At 35.9% G+C, this 20,180-nt stretch overlaps 4 protein-coding genes across 4 annotated transcripts; 2 read left to right on the top strand and 2 right to left on the bottom strand.

Moving 5' to 3' along the window:
- Window positions 1–4,786: 4,786 nt before the first annotated feature.
- Window positions 4,787–10,090, bottom strand: LOC130749648 (uncharacterized). The gene is made up of 7 exons (XM_057603020.1): window positions 8,256–10,090; window positions 7,863–8,177; window positions 7,689–7,788; window positions 6,434–6,744; window positions 6,234–6,360; window positions 5,683–6,148; window positions 4,787–5,350 (listed from the first exon to the last, which is right to left on the bottom strand). The coding sequence occupies exons 1-6, from the start codon at window positions 10,019–10,021 to the stop codon at window positions 5,840–5,842; spliced, it is 2,928 nt and encodes a 975-aa protein (XP_057459003.1). The 5' UTR covers window positions 10,022–10,090; the 3' UTR covers window positions 4,787–5,350; window positions 5,683–5,839.
- A 2,005-nt stretch (window positions 10,091–12,095) lies between these two features.
- Window positions 12,096–13,572, bottom strand: LOC130743459 (enoyl-CoA hydratase 2, peroxisomal-like; the record flags this gene model as incomplete). Its single annotated transcript, XM_057595712.1, has 3 exons — window positions 12,096–12,398; window positions 13,260–13,410; window positions 13,478–13,572. Coding segments are annotated over 3 exons (459 nt in total), but the record flags the coding sequence as incomplete, so codon positions are not given.
- Window positions 13,573–16,506: 2,934 nt separating this feature from the next.
- On the top strand, window positions 16,507–19,154 carry LOC130743460 (uncharacterized). Its single transcript, XM_057595713.1, has 3 exons — window positions 16,507–17,020; window positions 17,116–18,333; window positions 18,523–19,154. The coding sequence occupies exons 1-3, from the start codon at window positions 16,507–16,509 to the stop codon at window positions 19,152–19,154; spliced, it is 2,364 nt and encodes a 787-aa protein (XP_057451696.1).
- Window positions 19,155–19,187: 33 nt separating this feature from the next.
- On the top strand, window positions 19,188–20,075 carry LOC130743461 (uncharacterized). The gene has a single exon (XM_057595714.1). It carries the CDS (start codon window positions 19,188–19,190, stop codon window positions 20,073–20,075), a length of 888 nt encoding a protein of 295 aa, XP_057451697.1.
- The last annotated feature ends 105 nt before the right edge of the window (window positions 20,076–20,180 follow it).

The raw sequence follows: 20,180 nt of genomic DNA on the forward strand, positions 1-20,180 counted from the left end.
ACTCATACTCTCCGGTGATCTTTGTTGGTGTCCACCGTCACTTTGAAGCGGTTGCCGTGAATTTCAATTCTAGCATTCGGCCTGAGCGACATGGTTTCGATCAAGGGAAAGACTTAACTCAAATCGAATCGGTGTCATTAATCTTAATATACATTATTGGTGTGAAACATGAGTCTTTATTACTATGTTAACACATTTTAGGTACCATACATTGACATGATTTAAGGTACCACAACAAGCACCTAAAAAGTAATGCGCTATTTAGATGAAAATGCGAAAATGTGGGAAGGAATATGAGTGAAAATAATATAAATGAAAAAAATATAAGCCGAAAATAAGATGATTTTTAAGTTGTTTAAATTAAGAGAAAGAGAAGGGTGAGGGAAAGGAAAAGTAAAAATAATGTTTTACATTTTTACTATTTTACTCTTTTATATGATAGTCCAGTAAAATTAAACAAAAGCTTGCTTAACTTCACCACAAAAAAATTCTTGATAAACTACAGCTAGTTGAACCTTCCAATTTTGCAAAATCGACCGACGCCGCTAGTGAATTTTGTAGTGCAACTCGTACAAACTTCTTCCATTTTGCAATTAGCTTCAAATATGTAACACCTCTTCTTGTGAGCAATTTGAAATATAGGTGCATGGTCACGAAGACTTACACTTTCGTTTCCCATCATGTAGGTCAGTCATAGTTTCCCTCATATTTGCTTGAAATTCACGTAGCATGGACTCAATTGGATCTCATTCCTGTGAAACTTTACACGACTCTCTTTCTTTTAAGCATCTTTGCACCAGTAATCGTCCTGACATCAATACCAAGATGAAGAGCTGTATGGATAGTCTTATAACTATCATGTCCAATGGGGCCAAAAAATGATAACAACCAAAGTATAGATTGAATTACCCCCTTCTACTCATAAAACTGGAAAAACAACTGAGAAGACAGCTCAAACCAAAGTGGCTGAGCAACAAATTACCACATGCTCTGATTCATGTGTTTAAGAACATCTTCATAAAAATGTTTTTATTTTCCAAAACAGGTATCCATATGTCTATAAAGACACAATCAATTTAATTTTTTTTATTGCGCTCAATGATCCTGAGGAGACACTAAGGATTTTATGGTTGATGAAAGTCTTACATATTTGTTTGTTATAAAGTGTTGCTGCTCCTCCAATGCATAGCTAGTTGGTGCTTGGTTCTGTTGTAGGAGCTAGTCTTTGAATGCATAAGAAGCATAGTTTTTCAGTGTATTTGTACAATCTACACCAAAATACAACTCAATAACTTCATAGATTTATCACTCAACATGAAATAACTGGAGTCAAAGAAAATACTAAAGTAATTGCAAATGAAATTTCATATAAGACACTACATCACTTATATTAAAAGCAACTAAAGAAGGACTACATTTCTTCCCAGCATGAAGGCTATAAAAACTAAAAAGGTCCCACTAACTCAAAGCTACAGTCCATGCCTAAGAATTAATTTTAGCGACTCTTATAGAAAAGAGATATTGAAATATCATACATGGTAAGCAGAGATGGAAACTCATCCAATGAGACTATTATAGCATATGGTTGTCATATGCATCAACATTTTTGAACCTTACCATAAGAGTTGCAGCCGTATCTCGCCCAGAATCTAACGATTAAAAATACATTAAAAGGACACACCAATTTACCAGCTTATCATCGTTATTTAAACTGCAAGTGAACACTAAAGAATACAAATGGATGGGAAGAGGAAGACTATTACGCAAGAGTGAATTACTTGAGTACTATAAGGCATAGATGAAAATAAAATATCCATTGCTTTTCTAGCACTAATATTTATTTATCAAAGTGCAAAATATAAATCATTTCATTCCAATATTCTCTATTCACCTCAATTTTATTGACACTATAAGATGAGTGCAAAAATGGAGGAAAAAATTAACATGTAAAAAAGAAAAACTAAATTTCTTATTAAGCTATATGGTTCACATAATTACAAATAGTTCATCGCAAATAACTAAAATGTGGCACACCTCTCGAACAACTTCCATCCCTAATCTACATAGATCAACATATATGCCAATAACAATGGAACCTCCTCAGGCAGCTAATCAGAACAAAAAGTTGGTGAATAGATCATGCTAATAGTCCTCTTGTTAAGTATAGCTAAATTAAATCTGTTAGAGAATTCAAGTAAGGAGTTGGATTCCCACATTGGTTAAGTATGAGTGAGGAGAAGACTTTATACGAGATGTGACCCATAAACCTAATGCCTTAAGGTTTTGGGTTAAGATGTGACGTCGATATCTCTTGGTGTCTTGCTCCTCGGCCCATGAGCTCCCTTGTCTCCCCAACAAAATCTAACCTTGATAATGTTAAAGGAAAAATGGATACAGTAAAGGAAAAATCAAGTGAGATAAGGTGGTTAGTTAATTGTTAGCCGTCAATGTGTAAAAGATGCTTTAGGAGTATTTCTTGTTGCAGAAAATAAACCTATTCCTGAGATGGTTCCACCATCACAGCCTGCAGTACTTCAACTTTTTTTTTAGGTCAGGTACGAAGCATTTCATTCATATGAATCATATGTGTTTACAAATATAGCTTCTGCCAAAGCCCTATGAGGATCATCCCACAAAAAATGTGATGGGTATTCAATAGCTAGAGAAGCCAAAACACGGGCCGCATTATTTGCTCTCCTATTTACATGCTTAATAGAAATGGAACTAAACTCCCCTGCTAGCTGAATACAGTCCCGACTTTCATTGGATTCATCACTTTCAAAGAGTCCAATTCTATCACAATAATGCTCTCCATCTATAAGTCCCTTGCTACAAACAAGCTACATCTTAACGTCGCTGCCTCTGCCATCGTTGGAACCTGCAGTACCTCAACTTATTGAAGAAGATATGGTAAATTAAATGCAATTGCCTCTTTTACACATTATATGAATGTTATCATAGTTTTTTAGTTATAAGAGGAAGACTACAAAACACACAAACTAACTACGATTCCACCGACAGCAGTAGCCGCCAAACACGCCGCAGAGATCCTTCACGCGCAACTTGTTTTGCCAAATAATCCTATGAATGTTATCTATCTATATAATATACTAAAGGAAGGTTTTTTTCTAGAAGATTTTGCCACGTGTCACCCCCACATCATCCCAATAAAAAATATACAAATTTTGTTTTTCAATATTAAATCTACATGTTTTTCAATATTAAATCTGCATTAAGAAAACAAATATTTTTACTTTTTAAAAGGAAGTCTGATCACATATGGTTTATATGTTTTCCATTACGTTCAAATTTTTTAAAGCAAAAACAAATCTAATTTTATATTAAAAAAAACTGAACAAATAAATAAAGATTGTTTAAAGAAAAAGACATCCACGTTCAAATTTTTAAAAGCAAATCTGATCACATATGGTTTTGGTCCGTTATTATGTTCAAATTTATAAAAGCAAAAACAAATCTAATTTTATATTAAAAAAACTGAACAAAGTTAAAAAAAAAAAAAAGACATCCACGTTCAATTTTTGTAATGGACAAACAAATCTAATATATTACATTTGTTTTTAAAAAGATTGTTATTAACTCTACATATCAATCACTATTATTTATACTGCGTTTCTCAGACAAAATTAGCAAATATAATCTATTATATATGATACTGTAATAATATATATTTCTATTCTCCCAATCAATTATCATATCCATCTGATTTAATGTTGTATGCACGGGCCCAAACGAATATCACTCAAACATATATATCAATCTATTTCTAACATATATCACTCCAAGTCCCAACGAAACTAACATATATCAGTCTATTTTTGTTCATATTTCCAATAAATCTAACATATATCAATCTATTTTGTTTTGAACTAACAATTTGATTGTGATTTTTTTAAAAAATTTAATTTAAGTACCTTCTTACCTACTTGATAATTTCTCCAACTTGAACACCAATTACTCAAACATGGACGCCAGACAAGCTAGATGGAACAGACAATTAATATTGAGAAATAAAAGAAAAAGACAGCATCCCATCAACCATCCAAACATAATTGTTCCAGGTATGAATTTTTACCATTGTTTGTAAGTATAAATTTTATAATCTTTACTTTTAATCTAAAGAACTATGACACCAACACCAACAAATCCTATATAGAGAACCATTATAACCTAACTATTAGTACGTGATAATACTATATTGAAGTCCAAAAGGAAATATAAAGAAAAATAGTCAAACATGAAAATAATACTATATAATCTACTTTACTTTTTCTTATAGAAAAACCGTCAACCACTACAAGAAAACAGTCCAGTAGTGACCGCCAAATCGGTCACTAAATGGGTAAAATCGGTCACTAAAATAGTTAGTGACTGATTTAGTGACCGAAATATATCAGTGGTTAAAACGTTGGTCGCTACGGATAGTGACCGAAATAGTGACTGAATTTAGTGACAGGTTTTGCAACCGATTTAGTGACGGATTTAGTGACTGATTTTGCAACTGATTTGGTGACTGATTTAGTAACCGATTGTGCAACTGATTTAGTGACCGAATTAGCAACGAAATTTGTGACGGATTTAGTGACTGATTTTGCAACTGAATTTGTGACCGATTTAGTAACCGAATTAGCAACCGATTTAGTGTCTGATTTAGTGAAATTCAGTGACGATTATGGCCACAAATTAGTGACTGAATTAGTGACGGATTCAAAAAAAATTATATGATTTTACGAAAATTTTAGCAAAAAAATTATTTTTCTAGTCAATCTGATTTAACCCTGTAATAACCATATCTATCAATCAATATAGGAACAATAAAACAGTCACTAATTCAACTTCAACCTACAATCATCATAAACTATGGTAGTCTCATACAATACTCTACCAACATCATCAAGTCAACATTCATAAACCAGTCTATTACAATACACTTAAAAACAAAGTTTGATAAAGTTCAAATAATCCCTCAAGAACCACCTAGATCATCTGCATCCTCTGACTCCTCTAAATCATCTGAATTATCACCGTGATCTGTATGCACATTGGTTGGTGCTGTTGTTTGCATCATTTCCATCATCTGACGTACCATTTTTTGAGTGATGTCTAATGTGTCCCTCAATTGATCAAACTCTTCTCTTCGTACCCACTCAGATGATGAAGAGCTTGAGCCACGATATTTGTTATGCATCACAGTAGACTCCATTCCTAATCCATAAATTCTACCTTTTTTCACACCAGCTACCTCAAGCCACACATCTAGCTCATTAGGTGGAGGAGCATTTTGCTCATATGCTTTTTGCGTCCTATCTTCCCATGTACTTTCAAATGTAGCCTGTTAGCAACAATTAGTTACAATAACATTAATCATAATTATACATAAAGCAACATACTACTCTTTTTCAAGACACTTAGAAAATTTTCAGCACTTCAAATGACCGGCACATATTGTCCATACAAACTCTATAATGCTTACTACCTTATATTTAAGAGCAATAAAGACAAGAGCACTATACAATATTAATGAAACATAGTGATTGTACCACTTAAAAGCGTGAAGGAAAAAGATATACCTGAATTTTAAAAAGCATGCAAAACAATCAGTAGGCAACCTTATATGACATACGACAAGAGTATAGCATAAAATTCAGAATTACATACATTTACATGTTCTGATTTCTTATCCACCCATGTAGCATCCTTGCGTTGGTGTGTCTGGCGAAACAATTCTAGCTGAGTAGGAGTGGTTCCGGTCTTTTTAATCTAATAAAGTACAATAAAATTATGACCATATTATCTATATCTAAATTAAGAGAAGAATAGACTACAAGAGAAATATCATCACCATATTTGCTTTATGCTGAGAAGTGGTAATAGAGCCACCAATATGAAGGGACTGCCCAAATCCATCACAATCGGATGCCCGGTTTGCTTTTGCTTTGGCACTTTTGATGTTGAAGCTTACACTATCCCAATGCTCACGTAACCCATTCCATACATGATCTCCAAGCCAATCTGGTCTTGTTTTAGAGGTACGAACCCTACTTAAAGTACTTTTCATCAAATATGCACCTCGTGCTTCAAAGTTCTTTTTAGCCCATATATAGTCGGGTGGACAAATAGAACATTTACTCTATAATAAATACAAGTAAAGTTAGATGAAATTGCAATATATAAAAATAATAAATCAAACTTGAAAATTAACATATGAAATCTACCATGAACTCTCCAAACAACATATTTCTTGTGTCCTTGGGTATCTTCTTCCATGATGCCCATGGATCAGTATAGTGACTTCTGAATATATCAGTAATGATATTAGCCGCACGGTGCGAAGGTAAGAACCTACAAACAATACATGTAAACAATTAGAGACTTATTAAATGCACTGAAATAACTTCTAATAAATAATGCATACCCTTGACCCGCAAGGATGAGAGTAGTTTTGTCATCATCTGATACAGTTTGAGATTCACTTGATCCAATTATAGGCTCATCACCCGTTTCAGAACTACGGGGTGAAGGGGTTGAATGAGATGTCCTAAGTGATGGAGTGGCAGCAACAACATTTGGCGGTGATTGAGTTGGTGGGACATTGGTTGAATCCTCTTGTGCTAAAGGTGGAGTGGCATGATGTGCCACATGTGATGACATATCATTGTGAGTGTGTGATAACGGTCTTGGACGTCCTCTAAGAGTTTTGGATTTTCCCCGACCACGATCTGACATCTGCAATACACACATAAATAAATTTCTTAAATATATTTATAAAAATTAAAATTAACAACAACATAAATATAAGTACAATTTGTTACCTTTTATAAAGAAAACACAATATTACATTTTAATCATCATCAGAAGATATATATTGGTCAAACAATTCACAATCATTCTCAGAATCATCCTCATCCTCAAAATCATCCTCATCTTCATTCTCTTCTACCTCGTTGTTTTCTCCATCATTAGTATCATTGATTTCCACTTCCTCATATACACCATCATCATCTCTCAAGTGACCATCTAGCTCCTCATTTGAGACCGGATCAACGTGAGCTATTGTATCTTGATATGCAACCTCTAATGCATATCGATCATCAACTGTACCCCTTGGTTTGGTTTTAACAACAACCCACCAATCAACCTTTTCTTTTATTTTTTCTGGGTAAGGCATGTAGTACACTTGAATTGCATTTGTTGAAAATATGAAAGGGTCATATTTTGAATACCTTCTAGAACGGTGCACCTCCACAATGTCATATTCTTTGTTAACCTTCATACCACGATTGATGACAACATCAAACCATTCACAGTTAAATAAAACTATCTTTTTGATTGGTTCACCTGGGTATTGTAGTTACATAATCTCTTTAAGAGTACCATAATAATAATGTTCATGCTCTTCATCATCTCCTTCAACACAAACTCCAGAATTGATGGTTTTCTTGTTGACACTCCACTCTTTTGTATGAAACTTAAAGCCATTGACTAAGTAAATAGGCCAAGTCTCCACCTTTCTCTTAGGACCCCATGCTAAGTGATGCAATAATTGATCGTCTACCATGTTATTTCTATCATGAACCTATCATTATCAAGTATAAACCTATTAGAGTTTATATTTCACAAGTATAACTTTAACTCATGTAATATTAATGTTAAAAACTAAAAACACTCACATAAGATCGAAACCAAGTTGGAAACTCAGATGCAATCCTACCATCAATATCAGCTTGAGAGATATTAGGAAAGGATGCCTCCAAATGTTGCTCAAAGCGTCTGACATTAATAACTATATTAGTAAATATATTATTGAATTAAAAGAATACTCAAACTACAATAAACGAACGTACTCAATGAATGGTTTAACTTCGTCACAATTAAGTAGGATATGCAAATGGGCAGCAGCTGATTCCATATCAGTTAAATATCGACTCCTTGAAGTTCCAGCTGTTCGACCAGGATGACTGAAGATTGATAAATTTTGTGGATCTACATCATCATGACTTCCAGCGTCATTTCGACCAACTCTATTTCTCGCTGATTGGACATGAGACTCAAAGTAGTATGAACAAAAATGAGAAGTCTCTTGACATAGATATGCTTCACAAATAGACCCTTCTACCCGTGATTTGTTTTTAACCATTCGTTTCAACCTCCCCAAGTACCTAAAATGATAAAATATCATTAACTCATAATTAATACGACCAATTAATACTTGTGCATTATAATATGTAAATAATTACCTCTCGAAAGGATACATCCATCGATATTGAATGGGACCTCCTGCTATTGCTTCATAAGCTAGATGAATATGCAAATGCTCCATTGAATTAAAGAAACCAGGTGGAAAGATTCGTTCCAACTTACATGTTGTAATGATGATATTTTGTTCCATCAACAACAAGTCACTCAATTGCAATGTACTTGAGCACAAATCCTTAAAGTATTTACTCAACTCAGCTATAGGCTTCCACACTTGAAGTGGTAGTGCACTAAAAGCAATTGGCAACAAACGCTCCATAAAGATGTGACAATCATGACTTTTCATTCCAATGAAATTCCCTTCCCTTATGTTTACACATCTACTCAAATTTGAGGCATATCCGTCGGGCATTTTCAGCTCACTAACCCATTTACAAACTGCCATTTGCTGCTCATTGGACAAAACAAATTTTGCTTTAGGCTTTAAAGGTTTTCCACCAGGGTTCTCTACTAATTCTAGTTCCCTTCGCCTACAATACTCTTTCAAATCCATTCTTGCTTTAACATTATCTTTGGTCTTGCCCTTGATGTCCATCACCGTATTAAAGACATTTTCAAATACATTTTTCTCAATATGCATCATGTCCAGATTATGCCTTATTAAGTTGGACTTCCAATATGGTAACTCCCAAAAGATGCTTTGTTTTATCCAATTATGAGATACACCATATCCAGGACAAACACAAGGTTGAGTCTCAGTTACTTTTGGTACATTAGAAACTTCTTCCCACATTTGATCCCCTGTTAATCTTCGTGGAGCAATAGACGTCACGATTCGATTCTTGTAAAATGCATCCTTGTTTCTTCTGTATGCATGATCCATGGGCAAGAACTGACGGTGGAAATCAAACCAAGAACATTTAACACCATGTTTCAGCCAGAAAGCCTTTGATTGATTCATGCAATATGGACATGCTAATTTTCCCGCAGTGCTCCAACCCGATAGCATACCATATGCAGGAAAATCATTAATAGTCCACAATAATGCAGCTTTCATCATAAAATTTTGCTTCTTTGATATGTCATATGTCAGCACACCTTCATTCCATAACAATTTCAACTCATCTATCAGTGGCTGCAAATATACATCAATTTTTTCTTTTGGATTATTGGGCCCAGGAATAATCAATGTCAAAAACATGTAGGGAGTTGTCATGCATAGTTCAGGAGGAAGATTATAAGGAGTAACAATTACCGGCCAACAAGAATAAGGTTTTGCTGCATTACCAAATGGCATGAAACCATCAGAACATAACCCCAACCTCACATTTCTAGGTTCTTTTGCAAAATCAAGATTTTTTCGATCAAATTCTTTCCATGCTTCTCCATCTGATGGATGACATAACACTCCTGGTTGTCGCCTATTTTCATGATGCCACCTCATGTGTGGTGCAGAACTCATTGAGGCATATAATCTCTTAAGTCTAGGAATAAGGGGTAAATAATGCATTCGCTTCACAGGAACTTCCTTGTATTTATCCCTACCAACCTTTTTCTGATGATAACGAGGTCTACCACAAAACTTGCATGCCTTTAATTGCATATCATCACCAATGTAGAACAACATACAACCCTGTTCACAACAATCTATTTTTTTTGCAGTAAGACCAAGTTTTGACACAATTTTCTTTGTCTGATAAAAATCTTCAGGAATAACATTATCTTCAGGAGGTAACTCCTTGATGAGCGACATAGTCTCATTGAAAGATCGTTGAGAAATGTTTCCCTCTGATTTAATTGTCATCATTCTAACTGCAAAGGATAGTTCTGTGTGTTTACATCCCGACCACAGTGGCTTTTGGGCTGCGTGTAGTAAATCATAAAAATCTTGAGCATCTTTATTTGGAGCTTCATCGGTTTGTTGATCAGGATGCATTCGAAACTCCGGATCAACAACATCATAAACCATACTCTCAAATCTATCAAACTGTTCAGTATGACCCTCCTGTCTAGTGCAACTAGTACTTGGACCCTCTTGTGCAATGCCACTGGTACTTGGACCCTCTTGTGCAATGCCACTAGTACTTTGAAAAGTATTAAATGCTACACATAAAGTTGGATCACTTTCTCCATGACATGTCCAATACCAATAATCACGTACAAATCCTTTCCTATAAAGGTGAATTTCGACTTCTTCAGGATCTAAATACTTGAGATTTCTGCATCTAAGGCAAGGACATCTAATTTTTCCACTACTTGAGTCTTCTTTTTGGCATGCAAAAGCAATAAATTCTTGTACTCCATTCATAAATTCATTTGTAACGCCACATTGGTCATGCATAAGTCTATTATACATCCAACCACGGATTTGAAAAATGTCCATATTCTGTCACATCAAGCAAAACTATTACACTAGAATGGAGGAACAATAAATAAGCTAATAAGATGAATTAATTGAAAAAAGTCCAAACAACTACCCTTATATGAAATTGAAATATCTAGTCATTTTAAAGTTATACTTCACGAGGTAAAAATGAAAAATAAGTCAGATGCAACATTTTCAAATAAAAAATAACTTGCCAATGTCACATGATCATCAACATAACTATATTCATGCATGAGTCACTGTGAATCAAACACCACATTAGAGGGGATATAGTTTCAAAATATGTCAAAGCATAAGAAGCAAAAGCCCAAGTTGTTTCATACAAAGCAAGGACTAGTATATACAAGTCACAGACAAAGAACCATTGGAACAGAACATAAATGTATATTACTTTATTCATCTTAAGAAGCTACCAAAATAAAAAGAGGTAGAAAAGTCACTCACTCTATTATCCAGAGTGTGCATTTTATAAAGCAAAGAAACATTCCTAACCTTTATCAGTGGGACAAGAGGAAGTTGAATGGAAGTTGGATAACAACCAAGATTAGCAACTAGGCGTGCACTCTTTACTTCCTCCCTTGAAACCTCTGTCAGTCCATATATAGCTTCTTTCTGGATACAAATAACTAGATTAACTCAGCATGAAAAATAAAATCACAAAAAGAATAGTTGGTTTTGAAGAAAACTTCATTTGATTTTTTATTAAAGAACAAAAAATTAACTTAAGCTTTTTGATTCTTAGATATGCATAGAAATCAAAGTTAACAAGTCAAATTCAGAGTCTAGCATCTTACTTCAATAGATATATAACATAGAGCAGGTTATTTTGGAGATTTACAAGTAGCAAAATTTACTTTTACTTTATGTTCTCTCATAGGCTAAGCCTCGTCATGGTTCTTTATATCCTATAATTGATTTCTTAGAAAGTCAAACTGACTTTTCCTCTAGTTTCTCCAGTTTCCCTGGTTATTTTGGTCTCCTTCTGTAGTTCTTATTTTTCAAACTATATAATAAAAATTAAGTGTGCTGATTTTAAGTTTATTCAGGAGTTATTAGGGGAAGGTTTTGGCTTGGAAAGTGGATAGTACAATGCTGGGTTTTAATTTTCAGAAAAATCTTGTTTTCTACTTCCAAAAGCCAAGTTTTTATGTAGACTAACTATGAATGTTTGTACAAGATCATAAGAGCTATCTGTCATTAGTCTTTTTCGAGTTCGAAAGACAATGTATGAATAAGATTACATAAAAAATCAAGAATTGTCACTCAGTGGTGGACAACTTCAGATTGGGGAACTCTGACATTGCAAGTTAACTATCTTTCTTAAATTCTTGACAGTGCATACAAATGGTATATTAAAAGTTACAGAAGGAAACTGAAGTGAGGAATATGAGAGAAATCTTGAACAATATTTTTTCGAGAATCTTTGGCAACAAGTTAAAAACAACATTAGATTAGCCACACAATGACACAAATGACTGCAAAAAGTATAGTCACAAGATGTATCACTGATGGCTTAAAATCTTAAAATGCTTAGTAACCACCAATTCAATTGTTTAATTCATATGACCAATCCTCTTTTCTTCCTTCAAACAAAAAGAAGCTTCAAGGCTGATAAGAGGGAAAATTCTCTTTCACCTAATTCAACAAGCATACATGAATACATCTTTGAATGGGGGGAAAGGGAATCTAGTTGGAGTTTCATCAGAAAGCAGGATGAGAGTACTAACCCAGCAACCTTTGCAATCATGGGATCAGAATGAAGAGGATTGTAGTCACCTGATAGCCTATAGAGCAACGCCTGCCAAAAGGAGGAGACATTCAGAAACTGTATAGAAATTCATAAAGTAGCAGATCAGAAGTTCTCAATGACAACTTGAACTACAAAATTAGTATAATACTTGAGGAGCTAGGAAAAAAAAGGGGGAAAGATTAAAAACAGTTTTGACAGACAAACTGTTGGTGCCATGTAGATGAAATAGTGTGTAATTAAACTACTAACGAAACCATAGTCATGAAGTGTCTAAGCAAAGGTAAAGATCCTGAAACCAATGTAATTAGCATTGATTTCTTGCATAAATTCATTTATAGAAATGTTTTCATCGATATAGTAGTGATATAAAGCGCCGACACAATAATCACCAGTATAAGTTATTAACTAAATAGGCAAGCCACCAAAACCAAGGGAAAAGAATCTTACTAGCAGAAATTGCATGAATATCTTTTTTAACAATGTAACTATTGGAACAAAGGAATTACTTTTTCAAAATCATTTGGTATAAGTTGGACCATTTGAAAATACTTCAACTTGTTCTACAAGATCAACCTACTGGTCACTTTATTGCTTTACTGCAACAACTAGAGCTCAAGACATGTTTCTTTCAAAGTTGGAAGACAAATATAATGGTAGCAGATTAAGCATATCAATGACCATAAGGGGAAAAAATAAATGCCACATTACTTCCTGAACAGTTAATTCTTTTTAGTTGACAAAAATAGATTTCATGGATGACTGTTATAGTCCAAGACAGTGGACAACCAATATCTAAAATACAAGGCTAAAGACTGAAAATTAATAAAGTACATAAAAAAAAATTGGGGGGGGGGGGATCACACATAATGTAATCTACATTTCAAACAATATTGAATAATTATAACATGCCTGAGATGCTTGGGTATGATCTTCAAACACTGAAAAGGGTTTACTATCAGGAATTTTTACAGTTGAAGTCTGGTTCAAGGGGTAGTTTGAGTAAGAAAATGGTTTAGACGAGTTTGAGAAGCCACCAGCACCACGTAGATAGACAGTGGACCTGCAACAACTTACTATTTGAGTGTGATGGTGGAAACAAACCATTAAAAGAATGTTTTCAGTTGTACCTGTTCATGCATAATAAATCACCAGATTCTTTCTCATAACTTTTTGTTTCAACCTCCAAAATTGCTGCTTTACCTGGAATTAAAGCAATACCCCATTAAGAAGCAGAATATACGAGTAAAGGGGGGGGGGGCAGGGGGGATTTAAAAATGTACATACATGAGTCAGAAGAGGAGCCGCAGAGGAGGAGCCACGGAGGAGGAGCCGTGGCGGACGCTTTAGCCACGGTGGACGTTGCAGCTGCAGTGGAGAGCTATGGAGTGATGCGCGTCTGTGAGCAATGGATGAGGTTGAAGGAGTAGAGAGAAAAAGTTAGGGTTCAATGTTTAGTAATAGGGGATTTAGTTTCAACTGATAGAGAAAGTTTATAAAATAAATAACGCTAACTTTGTTAAAAAAAAGATCTCAGTCAGGTTGGCAACTTTAAGTCATGTAACGATCTCTTCTCCCTAGAGGCCCAGGTTCGAACCCTACTCTTGATACATTTTGTATGATGTTTATAAAATTTTATATATTAAACAGTTATAGCGACGGAATTAGTGACAGAGTTATTCGTCACAAAAGTAGCGACGAATTTAATTTCTTAGAATAGTGACGAAATAGTCCGTCACAAACTTTTCAGTCTCTAAATCGGTCACTAACCATTCAAGTTTGGAGGTAGTAAAATAATAACCTTAAATCGGTCACAAATTCGGTCACAACTATGACCGAAATAAATCGGTCACTAAATCAGTCACTAAACGGGGAATTTCTGGTAGTGAACTACCTCATGAAATTCTCACTCATTCACCCTTATGCCATGCAAAATTAAGATGCAGGTTATCAAACAACTGTTTCTGAAAAGCCTAATGTTCCACACGAAAGCTGCAGTCATAGCAAAACTACAGTGACCAATGGTAATTACTTGCATTCAAACTTCATTCACAAAATTACTACATGAATATAATGTCACTCAAAATAACAATGACTAACTTTAGCCAGCAAATTCCAGCAGGAAAAGTAAACAATGACAATGCGAGATCATCATTCAGTGAAGATGTGTCCCCTATTGAAAGTCAGAGAAGGGAGAAGACAACACTAATGTAACCTTATATTACAACAATTACCATTTATTTCTTAAACAGCTTTCAACAAAAAACCTTAGATCATGACTTTGTGAGATTTTATTATTCCAGAGAACCACTGACAGCAGGCAAGCAGATTGTTAAAAAAAAAGAATTAGCGAATCTGTCACAAACAATTTAGGAGTATCATTTCGTCCTCCAAATATGCTTGATAAGGGTTCTAACAACATTTATATAGAGCCAACCTTATCTCCTCAACAGCAAGACATCAATAGATGGTAAGTAGTTATGCTTTACAATTCAAAAAATTGTCATTCGTTATAGAACAAAATATGTAAGTATTGGAAAGGGTGCCAGATAATGTATTACCTGTGTCAAAGTAGTGACGCAACAACTATGGACAGAGGTGCCATTCCTGCAACAACTTTATCTGGAACAATTTCGTACAATTCGACATCACCAAACATTGCTTCAACAAGTCAAGTTGATAGACGACCTGTGAACAACAATGCAAATGACATTGACCCTCCAGCAGAACATGAAGGTATTGTGTCAAACTATTCATAAGCATAAACTTGATTACCATCATTGACACCAATATTTAACTATAATTGAGTTTGGACCTTAAACTACCACATTCACATTCCAGATCCCGTTGGTTTCGATGACATAAATTTGAATGAACCTGCTGACGATGATCCATTAATTGACAATGAAGATTTGGAAGGTAATAAATTGTTCCATGTGAGGGAATTAACTATTCTATGCACACAGATAATTCTTTGTTATGAAAATGACAGCTGCTGTGAGAAAAAAAATCATATTCTTCTATTGATTAAAATTTGCAGATGTTAACTCAGATGAATTAATGAACGACGTTGCTGCAACTGGTCATGCAACAGGTATTTACTGTGATCGTATCACAGTTTGATAATCAATATAGCTTTCTTAATCATTAATAACATGACAGCTTTTTAACATTTTTTTTTATTTTCTACCTAAGCCATGTGGGACATGGGAGATCCTACTAACGAGTGTGAGCATTGCGGAGCCATGTTCTGGTATGATGAAAGAAAGAGAAGGAAAGTACCTACAAGAACACCAAAATTTCCTCTATGCTGTTTGCATGAGAAGGTTCAACTACCATTGCTCAAAGCTGCACCTAAAATTCTCCAAGACTTGCACGCAAATGAAACTGATAAAAGCCGACATTTCTTAAAGAACATAAGGATGTTCAATGGAATGTTTGCATTCACGACTATGGCTGGAAAGGTGGACAAAAACATAAACAATGGACGTGGTCCTCCTATCTTCTTGCTCGGAGGACAAAATTACCATTCTATTGGTAGTCTCATACCTCCAGTTGGTCAAAGTCCCAAATTTGCCCAGCTTTATATTTTTGACACTGAAAATGAGGTTGCTAATAGGATACAAGCTCTCAGGTATACATAACGTTATGAATTTACAATCTTCTTATATAGTATTTTTAATACACAAGTATCCTCTGAACACCTTATGTTAACCGATTACTTTTTAATTTGAAGGCCAAGCGGTGATGCTCATAAGTTGGATGAGCTAATTGTCAGAGACTTAAAAAACATGCTAGATGCAGAGAACCCTTTGGTTAAGTCATACAGATATGCTAGGGAACGATACAGATGTGGTGATTTTTCTAATGTCAAGCTAAGGTTAATTCGGCGGAGGGACAAAGATGGGAGAACTTATAACCTTCCCACAACATCTGAAGTTGCTGCGTTGGTGGTGGGTGACATAGATGCTACTGTTAAGAGAGAGATCATTGTTGAAACACAATCCAGGTTGATCAAGCATATTGACCCTACATATCCGTCATTTCTTGCACTTCAATATCCACTATTGTTTCATACGGGGAGGATGGATGGAGACGGGGTATTTTAACTAAAGATTATGACGCACCTGGAAGAACGAGAAAAAAGGATGACATTGCCATGCGCGAGTGGTTTGCATATAGGTTGCAAGAAAGAAAAGGAGAATCACCTATTGTTCTTCAATCTAGGAGACTGTTCCAGCAATTTCTGGTGGACTCTTATACCATGGTTGAAGCTGATAGAATGCGATATTATAGGACAATACAACCGAAACTGCGAGTGGAACGTTACAAGGGATTGCACGAGTGCTTGGTCCGTGGAGAAACAAATGCAGCTGCAACAGGTCAGCGAATCATATTGCCTGGATCATTTACTGGAGGGCCGAGATACATGTTCAACAATTGCAAGGACTCATTTGCCATTTGTAGATATATCGGATATCCTAGCTTATTTATCACTATGACATGCAATCCAGAATGGCCTGAAGTCAAACGTTTTGTTGAAACACGAGGTTTCAAGCCTGAGGATAGACCCGACATACTTTGTAGAGTTTTCAAAATGAAGTTGGACGAACTAATTGATGACTTGAAGAGCGGAAAAGTGTTCGGAAAGATTAGTGGATGTAAGCCTACTGGTACTTTTAAATCTAATAATGTACAAATCATGTCATTTGCCTAAATTTATAATCAATTCACAGATTTTTATTACCTTCCTCTATCATTCTTGCAGATTCAATCACCATCGAATTTCAAAAGCGAGGTCTTCCCCACGCACACATTTTGGTCTTTGTCCATGCCAAATTCAAGCCCAAGACCCCCGAAGACATCGACCAAGTTATATCCGCAGAAATTCCAGACCGTACCAACAATCCTGAATTATTTGAGGCTGTGCAGAAGTATATGATTCACGGACCATGCGGTGTACTAAGTTTGAAGTCACCATGTATGAACAATGGAAAATGCTCCAAGTTCTTTCCTAAAGAGTTTAGGACGAGGACCATTATTGATGATGAAGGTTTTCCTAAATATAGAAGAAGAGAGGATGGCAGGACTGTCAAAAAGGGCAAAACTGTGCTGGATAATAGATATGTTGTGCCATACAACCCATTGCTACTCCAAAAATATAGAGCTCACATTAACGTTGAGTACACGTGCCAGACAAGTGCAATAAAATATCTTTTCAAGTATGTCCATAAAGGCAACGACAAAGTGACGGCTGAATTTTACCGAACTTCGGATTCAAGTAATCCATCCCAAGTGATTGATGAAATAAAAAATTACTATGACTGCAGATACATCTCTGCATGTGAGGCAGCATGGCGATTGTTTGGATTTGAAGTGCACTATAGAGAGCCTCCAGTTGTGAGGTTGTCATTCCATCTTCCGGGTGAGCAAAGCGTAGTGTACAATGATGGTGAGACAGTACAGGATGCAATTGAAAAGGCCGACATTAAGAAAAACAAGTTTATAGGTTGGATGGAGGCTAACCAACTTTATGCGGCTGGACGAGACATTACTTATTCAGAATATCCCACCAAATTTGTTTGGAAAGACGACACAAGAGAATGGCGCCCTAGAAAACAGGGTTTCTCAATTGGTAGAATTTCACATGTGCCTCCATCATGCGGCGAGGACTATTACTTAAGGATCCTTCTGAACGTTCAAAAAGGTTGCACGAGTTTTAAAGACATTCTCACTGTGAAAGAAGTGACCTACAGTACTTTTAAGGATGCGTGTTGTGCTCTTGATTTGCTAGAAGATGACAAAGAATTTGTAGACGCAATAAAAGATGCCAGCTTCTGGGGGTCAGGAGAGTATCTTAGAAGACTGTTTGTGGTGTTGTTGATGTCTAACAACATGTCAAATCTCGAGGTAGTTTGGGATAAGTGCTGGCAAGAGCTTTCAGATGATATTCTCTACAGACAAAGAAGACGCTTAGATTACCCAGGTAAGCCTCCTTCATTTTGGATCATTCTAAATTGCGGATAACCTGCCAAACTCATCTAATTTATCTGTCTGCAGGACTGAATCTAACAGATGATCAGAAAAAAAAACCTGGCGCTCGCTGAGATTGAGAACATGCTACAAAACAATGGCAGGAGCCTGCACAATTTTGTTTCCATGCCTTATCCTTCAGACATTGTTGTCGAAGACGTTGGACAAAGACTGATTGTAGAGGAGTTGAATTACGACAGGAATGAAATGAATGAATACTTGGACCAATGTCTCTCCTCAATAACTGACGAACAAAGGCATGCGTATGACAAAATAATTAACGCCGTCTATGGAAACAAAGGTGGATTTTTCTTCCTGTATGGCTACGGTGGGACGGGTAAAACCTTTGTCTGGAAAACGCTTTCAGCATCCATTCGATCAAGAGGTGATATTGTTCTCAATGTGGCTTCAAGTGGTATTGCTGCACTGTTGTTGCCTGGAGGAAGGACGACGCACTCCAGGTCCAAGATTCCCATACCTATAACTGAGGATTCAACATGCAACATAAAGCATAACAACCCTCATGCTAAATTGCTGATAAAGGCGAAACTGATCATTTGGGACGAAGCTCCTATCATGAGTAAATGGTGTTACGAGGCTTTGGATAAGTGCTTGAGAGACATTTTGAGGTTCACCCCAGGATATGACTCCAGCTTGCCGTTCGGAGGAAAAGTTGTGGTTCTGGGCGGTGATTTCAGGCAAATCTTACCTGTAATTCCAAGGGCATCCAGGCAAGATGTCATCAGTGCAACAATAAATTCATCCTATCTATGACCTTTTTGTGAAGTTCTTTGTTTGACAAAGAACATGAGACTCCTGCAAGGATCTTCGTGCTCAAGTGCATCAGATATAGCAGAATTTTCAGAATGGCTGTTGACTATAGGTGATGGCAAGGTCGGACAGCCAGTTAACGGCGAATCAGAAATTCAAATACCAGATGAAATCCTTATAAAAAACTCAGAAACCGGTTTTGAAGACTTAGTCAATTATACCTACCCTGATTTGTTGCGTAACATGTCTAACTCTGAATACTTCAGGGAAAGATCCATTTTGGCCCCCACGATTGAACTGGTTGGAAAGGTCAATGATTACATGATGTCTCGGGTCTCGGCAGAAGAAAGGGAATACTTGAGCTCTGATTCAATATACAAAGAAGACGACAATGTTGAGAGTGAGCTGGATGCATTTTCCCCCGAGGTATTGAATGCGATGAACTGTTCAGGACTGCCACCGCATAAGTTGAGTTTGAAAATTGGAGTCCCAGTAATATTAATGAGAAATATCGACCAGTCCAACGGATTGTGTAATGGAACAAGATTGACGGTGAAGAGATTTGGAGACCATGTCATTCAGTGCACCGTTCTAACTGGGACTAAAGCTGGATCTACTGTACTGATTCCTAGGATGACCATGAATACAAATAACACAAATCTACCGTTCCAATTTCAGAGACGGCAGTTGCCTATATGTGTCTGCTTCGGTATGACGATAAACAAAGCGCAGGGACAAACACTAGGGTGTGTTGGGTTATATCTTCCAAGACCGGTTTTTAGTCACGGACAATTATATGTGGCGCTATCAAGAGTCAAAAGCAAACAAGGGCTAAGGATCCTCATAGAAAACCACGACGATCTCCCTTCTAATACAACAATTAATGCTGTGTATGAAGAAGTGTTTGACAATATAACTCCATAAGGTGCAGTTTTATGGAGTTCTACATATTCATTTATATTTAGTACTATAAACATTTACATGGAATTCCATTCATTCTAACATGAAATTTCTTTTGTTACTAGCTGA

Source organism: Lotus japonicus, chromosome 3 (genome assembly GCF_012489685.1).
Source record: "Lotus japonicus ecotype B-129 chromosome 3, LjGifu_v1.2".
NCBI classification, from domain to species: domain Eukaryota; kingdom Viridiplantae; phylum Streptophyta; class Magnoliopsida; order Fabales; family Fabaceae; genus Lotus; species Lotus japonicus.

Coding starts and splice junctions, on each gene's coding strand:
- LOC130743460 (XM_057595713.1), top strand. CDS start 16,507: ATGCGCGAGTGGTTTGCATATAGGTTGCAAGAAAGAAAAGGAGAATCA. Junction 17,021..17,115: donor TAGTGGATGTAAGCCTACTG/GTACTTTTAAAT, acceptor TCATTCTTGCAG/ATTCAATCACCATCGAATTT. Junction 18,334..18,522: donor AAGACGCTTAGATTACCCAG/GTAAGCCTCCTT, acceptor CTTATCCTTCAG/ACATTGTTGTCGAAGACGTT.
- LOC130749648 (XM_057603020.1), bottom strand. CDS start 10,021: ATGATGACAATTAAATCAGAGGGAAACATTTCTCAACGATCTTTCAAT. Junction 8,178..8,255: donor TGGATGTATCCTTTCGAGAG/GTAATTATTTAC, acceptor TTATCATTTTAG/GTACTTGGGGAGGTTGAAAC. Junction 6,361..6,433: donor CTCATCCTTGCGGGTCAAGG/GTATGCATTATT, acceptor TATTGTTTGTAG/GTTCTTACCTTCGCACCGTG.
- LOC130743461 (XM_057595714.1), top strand. CDS start 19,188: ATGAGACTCCTGCAAGGATCTTCGTGCTCAAGTGCATCAGATATAGCA.